Source organism: Euprymna scolopes, chromosome 7 (assembly GCF_053919585.1).
Source record: "Euprymna scolopes isolate OS-2025 chromosome 7, ASM5391958v1, whole genome shotgun sequence".
NCBI lineage: Eukaryota > Metazoa > Mollusca > Cephalopoda > Sepiida > Sepiolidae > Euprymna > Euprymna scolopes.
The window spans coordinates 118,392,020-118,404,388 of NC_136488.1; the positions used below are offsets into that span (position 1 = coordinate 118,392,020).

The following is a 12,369-nucleotide window of genomic DNA, read 5'->3' on the forward strand; positions in this document are numbered from 1 at the left end:
ATTTGAAATTGTGACTTGTTTTTAAATGAAAATCATGCGACTGGTTTGAGTGGTTATTTCTATACTGATGATTTTGCAAGGATGAAATGCATATGTATGTAGATAATACTTGAATATTTACTATTAATATAGTTCTGCGCTGTGACAAGTAGCAAGTAAAAAAAATAGAGACAAATCCATTTCAAATATTATGGGGAACTGAGAAAGCAAAACCTATTTCCATTTTTCTCTTTCTACTTTCTACACAGATTTGTCTTTTTCTTTCCTATTTTTTGATATCTTTTACAGAAGGTGTGCACTCATCAATAAATGATCATCAGCATTGTTTTCTATGCAAGTACACGTTTTAAATGGCCGAATTACTTCCCTTTAATCACAAATATCTCAGTATTTTGTCACACTGATAATAGTTATAAGAAGATTAACAGAAAAAAACATTTTTATATTCAGATGACTTTTAAAGTTTAATAGGAACTTCCAACAAGTAGCTTCTATTCGGTGAAGCTACTAACAAAGAGACAATGAAAAACTTACCCCCGGCACCAACAACATATATGTTTTCTCCTTGACCTTCTTCCACGCGGGATTTTACAATTTCTGACAAGGCATCATATTCCTCACTATTTGGACTGACTAATGCCATCTAGAAGAAAAAAAACAAATTTAATTTGGAACATATGTAGCATTAAGAATGATAACATATTAAAATAATAAGTTACAGAAACTTCATGTTTATACATTATCAACCCCTTCCCCCCACCCACTCTCCGTTTTCTTATCTGATGTTGACATTGTGTAAAACATGAAACTAACTAAAATATTCTTTCTTGGAATTTCGGTAGCTATTCTGTCCAAAGATTGTACTCGAATATTTGGGGATCTGTTTTGCATCGGATATCCAAAGAATGAAAATATGTCATTCTTATAAGAGTTTTGGAGATAGGCCCCCTCCTATACCAGATATATTTTAAAACTGCATTTCCAGAGTACTAAGTTTGAACAAAGGCAATACTATAACATAATATGAATAAATTCAATATATTCAAATACAAAAGAATATTTGTATTCATAAAGTTATTTCATTATTTAGTTTTGTATTTCTTCGTAATACAAGTGTTTTTGCTTTTTCTTACTGCAAAAGGTCATAATTAGACTCTTGAGGGTCAACTTTGATGACAGTATTCGTTTTGTGGTAAATTGTTACCCCCCCCCCCACCTTCCACTATTTTAGTCATCATCAAGATCTTCTGCTACCATATCGATTTTAATAAGAACTGGCTATATAAGAGAAACATATACTTTCAATAAAAAATATATCAATGTTTGGTTTAGTTAAAGCTATGTAAAAACATAATTTTTCACCTGACAGACTAGTTCATTATGAAAAAAAAAAAAAAAAAAAAAAGAAAGAAACAATCAAAGACTACTGACCTTAGATGTAAGGGCTGACATCTCCGTGTCAGTCTCATCTGGAGCAAAAAGGTTTGATCCATTGGCAATTTCTTCTGTTGGACTTAAAATAGTTTTTATATCTACGGCTGCTGCCATTGTGAAAAGTGGAGATTTTCAACTTTTCAAAGTTTAGATTGGTTTGTTTTTTTATAGATTTTTTTTCTCAAAACTTTGCGTTTTCTTTGGTTAATCTTTTTCTTTAAGATCACAGATTTTTTTTATGCTCATAAATAAATGGGACAATGAACATTATAAATTTTGGTTCATAAAAAGTTCATCTAATGCCAATAAAATTATAAGGTTGAGGGAAAAATAAGATTTTGTTTTCTTTTTACAATAAAAAAATTTGAACACTTTTGCAGTAAAGATATATCTTAATATATCTTAACCTTATCTACATGCATGTGTGTGTAAAATCATAATATATATATATATATTAATATATATATTACATATATCTTAGTATATTTTCACCTTCCTCATTTTAAGAGGTAGGCTTTCAGCCGTTGTAGTATTCTTTAAATCTCCAAAACTGAAAATGCCAGACAAAAAGACTTCTGCAACTTCTGCAAGAACTTCTTTCCTAAAAAAAAAAAAAAGAAACAAAATGCATTAAAATTAACAAGAAAAAAATATAAAAATAAGATCATCTGATAATTAAAATTAAACTAATTTACAAACAATGCTCCTGTTTGGATAAAGTAGTTGGTAAAATTCAGTTGTAAATTACATTGTTCTGGAGGTTGAAGATTCAATCCTCAGTGTGGGTGACACTCAAAATACAATTGTGAATTAGTTAAGGCTTCTACCCAGAACATAAGCATGCTACCCCTCTGGATTTAATAAAGGGTTCCATTCGAAATTCTGTGTAGATTCCAGAGTTCGACAAGACACACCTGAAGAAGGTCGAAGGTTACATCAACCGAAACATTGTGAAAATAGCACTCAATATAAGAAGAATCCAAAAAAATATGAATAAGCCCCCAAATTAAAAAAAAAAAAAAAATCATGATAACAACCCAACTTTGTTTAGAATATGAAAAACTGAAATTCTAGTGAAATTTCCTTCAATTGTAAACTGTCATATCTTTGTATTTTTTAGTTAAATTTGATATAATTTACAAGTAAAATGCTTTCCTATTTATAAATGTACAATTTTTTCCCTTGCACAATAATTTTCTTTTCAGGCTTTTCAAGTTACATTTTTTTTTAATGTTGATGCTTTTCAAATTTGTATCTTTATGCATACAAAGATCACATCTTAAAAACAAAGGTTACCCATCAATATGGTGGGTTTCAAGTTTTCTTTCAACAAAATAAATGCAACTTGAAAACTTTAGTAAATGAAAATTTGGCCCTATTATCAAACTGTGCTTCCATAATTGCATTCTTAGTATTGCCTATAGCAAGGATTGAATCTTCAATTTCCAGAAGTTTGTCACTTAAAACTGATTATTACTAAGAATTTACATCTGTTGGGCTATGGGTCATTAAGATGTGGTATAAATTTCTATTTAAAATTATGTACAGATTTTAGACTTTGAGAAAATGCTCTTGAAAAATGTTGGGGATTAAATTGGCCAAAATATAGTAAGAATAACATCCAAGATGAAAGCAAAAGTCCAAATAATGAAGAATATCATGATCAGGTTTCAAATGGCATTTTCATTGGCGGATGCATGTTCTAGTTAATAAAATTAAAATGGTTATAAAAATTAACATTTTTATAAGTAATTGCAAAGAAATAAAAAGTGTATGAAATGCAAGCATACAAGAACTTTTAAAGATGACACTGAAATTTAACAGCAAAAATCAATTTACAAAATTATTTGCAATATTAAGCGACATTGTCCAGGAATCTTTACTTTCATTTCTCTTTTTTCTTATTACTGTATTTTTTTTTTTTTTTACCAGATTATTTTTTTTATCTATATATTAATACGATAGCGTGTGTTATTTTCTGTGTCATGCTTACATCTGGGTCATTTAATTGTTATGTACTTCCATTTCTTGTCATAAATAATTTTACAGAGTTCGGTTTACAATTGTAACTGATGGTACTCCAGTAATCTATTTTTGTTTATAAATAATTTTTTCAAGAATTCTACATAAGTTTTGGTTTCAATTATGGCTGAAGGAACTCGTTATATATATATAAGTTTTTATTTTGGTTTCAATTCAAGCTAATGTACTCAAGTCATATGGATATATTTTTTATTTTTGAAATCGCAACTTTATAATATATAAAAATCGATAGCGCATTAACTCTATATTAATATACACGAAATCTGCAAGAATTAAAATATCATACTTAAGCATACTTTATAACCGGGCTTTGCTGGGCATCCATGCTAGCTTAGATAAATACTTTTGCAGTTTTAACAAAAAAGCTACAATAACATCAGAGCATCTCCATTGACACTGAACAGCTACAGAATGCCAATCTCAATATATTACATATGGATGAGTCCCCTGTGGAATTTTCACAGGTCCCACTAATTTTTATAAATAGGATTTTGAAAGCTAAATTTAATTATTATATCATTTGATCCATAAATTATAAATTGAACCAATTTGTTATAAAACTAATTTTGGCAGACATCTACGAGATTCCCCCCTTCTCCACCTCTAAAATTCCACAAGTTTCATTTTTTTCGGATAATCAATAACAGGCTTAAATTTTACCTTTAAAAAAATTAAAAAAGAAAAAAGTATGGCTTCTACCGTCGGGGATCAGTTTTCAATATTATGTTTTACTTAATTTGAAAACCCACTTTGTGACCATCATTGAAAAAAAAAAAAAAAAAAAAAAAATGGTAACTCATGTAACCAGTGAATATTCCCGTATAAAAAGGGAGTTACAAAGGAACGGTTTTAACCCCCTCCCCTCTCTCTCAGCTATCTTTTCTTTAATAAATTATTTCTTGCCTTTGGTAACAATTATTTGTTGTGAATTTAAAACAATTGGAAAACTACTCATCTTCCCCAAATATAAACGTCATATTGGTAATGTCTTATTTCGGAAAATTATATGACTATAATCATTTAAAATAATGTTGTATTTACACCAATTTCATTAATCTAAACGGAAATATTTATATCGAGTTCAAAAATTGTTTTATTGAAATTCTGAAAATGCCAAAAGTAAGATCCACTGAATCATCAGAACCAAAACATGATTTTGTTTATTTTTACACAAATAAACTTTGTATTCAATTTTTTGATTGAATATTTTTGGAAATTTATTTTTCCAACACTAAAATAAGACATTACTTTTTCATTATTAGTTTTCAGCATACCACAAAACCTGTAAAAATCGTTATTTTATAGGCGAGTCTTGAGTTGGCTAGAAAAGAGATAGGTAAAAGTTCCCTTTGTAATCCCCTTTTTTAGACAAGAATATTCACCGGTCATGTGAGAGAGTCGCCATTTTTATCTCAATGTCACAAAGTGGGTATTCAATTTAGTAGAACGTTAACATTGGAAACTGATCTCCGACAATAAAAGTCAAAAAAAAATTTTTACAAATTTTTTTTAATCTGAAAGTAAAGTTTGTAATCAATGAGATTGACTAGATAAAAACAAAAAAAAAGTGTAAATTGTGAAATGTAGAGGGGAGGGGATCTCATAGATGGCCACCCTAATTGTGTTAATGCGATGTGATTTTAATCTATTCAGACAATGATTTGATCAAAATAGCTTTTTTTAATGGGTTACAAAGTAATTCATTATTTCTTTTTCAAATAACAAAAGGTAAAGTTTTTACAATGAAATCAAAATAAGTTATGGCGAATTTTCTTTATTTTTTTAAAATAGGATACTCAAAAATTGTTTAATTAATTAACCAAATATCAATTGATTAATTATCGAAATTAAATATGCATTAGTATAAAATAAATTTTGTAAATTCCTATTAAAAATAATTAAATCCACCAGAATTAATTTTGATTTAATAAGATAATTCAATGCATAATTATCCAAGTTAAATTTTTACAAGAAATACACAGACACACAAAATTGTCTTATAATTGTATTAATTTGGAGATAAAAATAGTCACCCTTTTTCACCATGAAAAATTTTGTAGGATTTTATTATTCCATTTAAAGTAACACTTTGGACAGCAATCCAATTGAAACATTACTTGATCAACCCACTCTATAAATAAGGTATGTGATTTAATGGTCGTTAACTTGATGAGTGTCACAGCTGCTTATTCATGCAAACTGATCAACTATTAGGTTGAGAAGTTCTCGCGGAATTTTTAATTTTGATTTCAAATGATGTATTTTCAAATACATTTTAACTATACAAATAACTTAATCTTTTTAAAAAGCATTTTTTTTTGCTCTGTTTAAAATTACAATCGTTTTAAAACAATTATATCTTCTTTTCAAAACGTTAAATACAAGGTGGAAAAAAAGAAAATTCACAATTTTCTTATTTCAGTTCAAGCTAGGCCGAAAAGCTGCTTAAACAGTTTGCAATACCAATGAAGCGTTTTGCCCAGGAACCACTACTGAACGCACAGAACAATGATGGTTTAAGAAATTTTGTGGCGGCAACGAGTCTTGAAGATGAGCATAGTGGTCGGCTATCAGATGTTGACAATGATCAATTAAGAACCTTACTCAAAGCCAATCCACACAAATGTTCTTTCTAGACGTAACGTATGCAACAATTTCCAACCACTTGAGTTATTTGGAAAGATAAAAAAAAAATTGATAAATGGGTCCTTTACAAACTGAACTACAACCAAGATATGCTGTTATCAAGTATCATCTTTCTCGACCGGGTTGTGACTTGTGGTGAAAAGCCAGAGTTGCACCAAAAGAAAGTCATACTGACTGTTTGGTGCTCTGTGACCAGTCTCATCCATTAGTTTTTGAATACAGACGAAACCATTACAGCAGAAAAGTACTGTCACAAAATGGATGAAATGTATCAGAAACTTTGACAACACTCAGCATTAGTCAACAGAAAAGGTCCAATTCTTTTCCATGACAATGCCCGACCACATATTGCTAAACAGACTCTACAGAAGTTGGACGAATTGGGCTATAAAACTGCCTCATCCATCATACTCTTCAGACCTCTCACCTACCGACTAACACTTTTTTAAGCACCTCGACATCTTTCTGCATGGGAAATGCTTCAAAAACCAAAGTGATATTAAAAACACTTTCAACGACTTCATTGCCACTAGCATGCAAGATTTTTATGTTATTGATATAAATACGTTTTGCGTTGGAAAAAGTGTTGATTCTGATGGTGCTTATTTTGATCAATAAATTTTCCTTTTAGCTGAGATATGATCATCTGAATTTAAAAGTTAAAAACCACAAGAACTTTTTATCAATATATATATATATATTTAAGCAGCATTTTTTCTCTATGGTATATTTCATTAAATAAAATAAACACTTTTTGTCGATTAATTCTATTTTCAATCTTTTTCAACTTCCGAAAACAGTCTTCACTTCTGGCGGGAAATGGCTGATGTAATCACCATGTTTATCATAAGTCTGAGTACTTTCCAATTCTTCAGGCTTCATCGTTAGGGATAAATTAATCTAACTGGTTTAAATAATTTATAAAGTTTTTTTTTTCATTGGTTAATTATTTATCCTTTTTGTTTTCCATACGTACATACATACATACGTACATACAGCATTTGTATGGATACCTCAAACCTGAATACACAAATCTGTTTAAGCTTAACTTGAATATAAGTGAGGGAGGGATATCATTCATTACAGACAGTGTGTCTTTAAATTTATGTCTCATGAGATGGATAGATTGGTTGTGTTTAATGGTAAAATCAACCTCTTTTAGGTTATTTAATTCAAAACCACAACACCTATTTGAAATGATTCTTTCTATATATTAGTAAAACACTGTAAATTTTGCTTGCTAGTTTGTCCACGTGTGTATTGGATAGCATCATCCATGAAAACAGATGAGGGGATAACCATGCATAGTGGATGATGTCACAAAATGACAGAGGAAGACAGCAAGAGAATTTGTATATAGGAGAGCTCCTTTATTACATCTATCTATATATATAAAAGGCAAAATGTGTATGTATGTGTGTTCGCTTTTTGTGTATGTCCGCAAAAAGCTTTTTTCGCCATGATTTTCGGTCAGTTCGCTCCTTCGTAAAACTTTTTATATCGCATCTAAATCATAATAACTATGACTTAACGGGGATCGCATGTATTTAATTTGCCCGACTTTTACCAGCTCGCCGCGTCTTCGAAAAGTAAATGATCTGGCTTGCAGTGCAAAACTAGGTCAGACATCATGCCACTTCCTCGCACCTGCTTATTTCACTTTATAAACCTTCGCTTAACACGCTTATCAGTTCCTTTCCCTCGTGGCCGAGATGGTTAGATGTCTGACTTTTTTTCCCTTTCTTTCCACCTTCGTGTCAAGGCTTCAGGGTTCAATCTTACCTTCCTACTAAAACTTTTTCTTTTACTCGGCCAACATTTTTTTTTTTTAACACACACACCTCCAAACACCCGGGCAATGCCGGGTACCCTCCACTAGTATATATATAAAAGGCAAAATGTGTTTTAGTGTGTGCACATTTTGTGTATGTCCGCCAAAGGCTTGGGGGGGGGGTCACCGTTTCTTAGAACTTTTTATATACTCTCTAGATTGTAATATCTCCAAGTCACAAACGAGCTTGTGTGTATCTTTAATTTGTGCGACTTTTACATGCTATTTTCGCGATTTTTTAAAAATCTTCGCGTGTTCATTTAGCTTTCCTGTATATAAGCGAAACTAAATCTGTAGAAAAGGCAATGCGCTGGCACTTGTACCGGGGACATCCAGAAAGCAATCAGCTTTAATCAATGCGGCCAAAACCTGTCATATCAGACAATTGCTATTCATTTGGACACTCCCTTTTTATGGGGAGCTGGTTTTTCCCAACATCTTGGGAAAGCTAGCTTGCAACCAAAGTTAAGCTTCCTCCAATGATGTTTGACCTCATTTAATTTATGCACCTGTCACTTAATTTTTTAATCGCTAAATTAGAACACTTTTCAGCTCTTGTTCCGTCGTGACCGATGTCAGGTTTTTCCGTCGTGCAAGATGTCAGGTTTTTTCACTTTTTTTCCAACTTCGCCTCAAAGCTTTGGGTTCGAGCCTACCATCCTTCCAAAACTCTTTCTTTTACACCTCCAAATACTCGGGCAATGCTAGTCACCCACGCTAGTCTATTATATAAATTTCACCTGTCGGTTTAGATGTATGCAAGTATGTCTGGCTAAAACTTTCGACAAAGGTGATAGATTTTTTTTACAAGATCGGCATCCTTTAGAAACTCGACCCTTTGGACGACAAATATCAAAAAATTGGCCAAAAACATTAATTCTTTCACTCTCAATTGGGCAGTTTTCTACAAGGAGGGTAGTTTGTTTCGCTAACATTTTTGCAAGTCATTCAAACCTCGCATCATTGACGTTGCATAAAAAACATTATTTTGACCGCCTGTGACGTCAAAACTGCAGTAGGTGCATCAAGAAGACCTTTTTTTTTTTCGCCTCTTTTGTCGCTGGCGTGTTACGGATTAGAGCCTGCTTACTACTCCTATTTATTTATTTATTTATTTTTTGCTCAATCAACACCCTTACACACATCTCGACTTTCTTTTCCGCCTTTGCTTCACGGGTTTGAGCTTTCCTGTCGACTACAACTATTTTTTTCTTTGCACATACCTACAAACACCCGGGCAACACTGGGCACCCAGGCTAGTCTTCTATATATATAAAAGACAAAATATCTCTGTGTGTACGTGTATGTTTGTATATCTGCCAAAAATTTTTGGCAGGCGTGTCGGAACGTGACCAAACCGGTATCGTTTTCAAGCTCGATCCTTTGGACGACAAATATCGAAAAATTGACCAAAAACATTAATTCTTTCACCCTCAACTGGGCAGTTTTCTACAAGGAGGGGTTGGTTTTTGTGTTGCCATTTTTGCAAGCCATCTTTTCTTTTCAATTGACTATGCTTAATTTCGATGCTCCCAACTTCCGGTTGCATGATGGAGACATCAAATGTCACTTTTTTTTCCACCCCCCTCTGTGTTACGGGTTCGAGCCTGCCTGCCTACTACCATTTTTTTTTTTTTGTCCACCCGATTGTTGTTTTGAGTTTTTTTTTTTTTTTTACTCAACCCACCCAGGAAACGCCGAATTGTTTTGTTAATTTTTTTTTTTTTTTTTTTTTTTTTTTAAAGTTTTAACATTTAAACAAGGTTATTTATGTGATTCTTTTCCGTTCGCTTCTTTCTCTTTTTTTATGCCTGGAGGGGGATATTCAATTATAGAACTTGTATCGTTTTTTAACAGGTGCTTATGCAGTTTAATTAACCATTTTAACGTAAGTAACATGCCAACATTAACCGAGCAGAAGAACTGTTTAATATTTTACAAAAATTCTATTTACATTTGGTGGGAGGCGGTGAAAGGGCGGGGGGGGGGGTGACGCCCCTCCACCGCCTCCCACCAAATGTAAACAGAATTTTTGTAAAATATTAAACAGTTCTTCTGCTCAAAACAGTCAATTAAACTGCATAAGCACCTGTTAAAAAACAATACAAGTTCTATAATTGAATATCCCCTCCAAAAAAGAACGAAAAACAAACCGGCAGTCCCCTCCCCCTCAAAAACAAAAAAAAGGTGATCATAAAGTGAGCGCATTTGCATTTCTTCATATCTTGGAAACTACTCGTTTCTTGGAATTTTAAACGTTAGTGGTAATTTTAAAGGATTTTCCGAGGTTGGAAAGAAAGCCCCCACCCCCACCGAAAATATCGTGGCCACAAAATGGGTGCTCATTTTACGTTAATACAGAAAAGTGATCACCGACTTTTTAAATACTAACATTTCTCCATATCTTGGAAACTACTCGTTTGCCGTAATTTTAAACGTTATTTTCGTTTTCAGCGACCCCGAAAACCTCAATAGGTGGTAATTTTAAAGACATTTTCGAGGGTGGAGTAATTCTTCATATTTACATAACAAATAAATGTTATCAAAGGCAAGATACTTTTCTACCTAACTGGATATGTTTTTAGTGTTTTTATTTAATGTAACATGTTTATTCAGATAGAAAAACAGTGTTTACCGATGTATTGGAAAATTAAAAATGACAGCCGACTCTCTCTTTGACACGGTAAGTTTGGGAAAAGGAGTTAAAAATAAAAAAAACTAGACAAAATACTGTTAAAAACCCACCGAATATATGTCAGCTTATGTCACGGTAACATATATTGAGCGAGTTTCTAACAGTATTTTGTCTATTTTTTTTTTTTTTTTAATTTTTAACATTCTTTTCCCAAACTTACCGTGTCAAGAGAGAGAGAGAGAGAGAGTCGGGCGCCATGTTTAATTTTCCAATACATCGGTAAAAGAATGTTTTTCGAGCTGAATAAACATGTTATATTAAATAAAAACACTAAAAAAAGTATCCAGTTAAATAGAAAAGTAACTTATCTTGCCTTCGATAACATTTATTTGTTATATATTTGTTTTTTGACAACTTTTTCGAATCTATGTGTACAGTAAAACAAGCCCCAAATTTCCCATTTAAATAATTTTTATTTTCTTAACCGAAATATCACCAAAATTTTTGACGGAAAGAGAAATAAAAAAAAAACGAACTAAAAAACTAAACTTTAAATGAAAGGTTAAAAACATTTCGTTATGTTTTATTTTCAATGAACGTTATATTTTCAATGAAAACATGTTCTCTAAAGTTAAAGACAGACTATGAAAAAAAATTAATTATAACATAAAAAAATTTAATTATAACATAAAAAAATTTAATTATAACATAAAAAAATTAATTACAAAAAAAAATTAATTATAACATAAAAAAAAATAATTATGAAAAAAAAATAAATTATAACATAGAACAAAAATTCAAACTTAAGTAACCTTACCAAATTTTTGTTTACAAACACAAAATATTTTCAATGAAAACATTTTTAAATTCACTTTAATAAGCCGCATACATTTTATTTTCTTGGCCTTCGGGACAAGATCAAAGTGTAGTATCTGTTCTTCAGATGCTGCAGCTTGTTCTCTTTCGGTGGAGGAGAAATCCTTCACGACTGAGACAATTTTTATTTTTGTACCTTTTCTCCACGTTAAAAAACGACCCTGGTGTCTAACTCTGTCCCGTGGGGAGGCATAGTAAATAGGTACATTTTATCTAGTAATTAAGTGCATTATTCCCATCGATCGCCTCCTCCCCACGAGGTCCTTTTAATGAATATTGAACCCTCTCCCAAAATTTAACTAGATATTTGGATTACGAAAAAAAAATAAGTTACAGTCGTGAAGGATTTCTTTTCATCCTCTGAAAAATCAATTTAAGGGTTACGTTTGTCGCCATATATAAACATTTTAATAGTCTTTTATTCTTTATAAGCAAAAAGAAGAGAAGAAACTTACAGGTTGTCGAGCACGACTTTCTTTCCTCTTTTTCAGAGTTTCAAGAAAGAGTTCCATTATTACAATCAGCAAAAGAAACTATGGTAGCCATACGGGGACATTTTTTTACGAGTGTACTTTACAGTAATTATACAACTACCGCCGTCTTATTCCAATTTATTAGCATCCAATTTTCATTTGTTTTATTAATTAGAAAATAATTGACAGGATTGTGGCTCGCAGAACTCATTAATAAAAGCGTTTTTATTTTCCTTTTTTTTTTTTTTTTTTTTTTCCCCAAAACAAATGATTTTCCAGCTGAGTAGAGTCGCAGGGACTAATCAATCTCCATTTCATTGAAACAAGTTTACAATTTTTCCTCCGTTTGAAGTTTACTAAATCAAAATAAAAATTTAAAAAAAAAAAAAAAAAAACGGCGCGCGAAAATGTATTTCACACGACACAAAAAT

The 12,369-nt window shown here is 31.6% G+C and overlaps 1 protein-coding gene across 3 annotated transcripts in view; it reads right to left on the minus strand.

Annotated features, from left to right (window-relative positions):
• Positions 1 to 12,369, minus strand: part of LOC145279909 (GTP-binding protein 1-like) — a 111,937-nt gene that overhangs the window by 38,295 nt on the left and 61,273 nt on the right. For 2 of the 3 annotated variants that reach the window (XM_080131464.1, XM_080131466.1), the window contains exons 2-3: positions 1,432 to 2,035; positions 535 to 643 (exon numbers count right to left, since the gene is read on the minus strand). In XM_080131464.1, coding sequence (XP_079987590.1) covers positions 535 to 643; positions 1,432 to 1,548 — 226 coding nt within the window. In that variant the 5' untranslated portion in view covers positions 1,549 to 2,035. Of the gene's footprint in view, positions 1 to 534; positions 644 to 1,431; positions 2,036 to 11,920; positions 12,299 to 12,369 lie in introns of those variants that run through there. The other variant, XM_080131465.1, reaches the window with a different exon arrangement.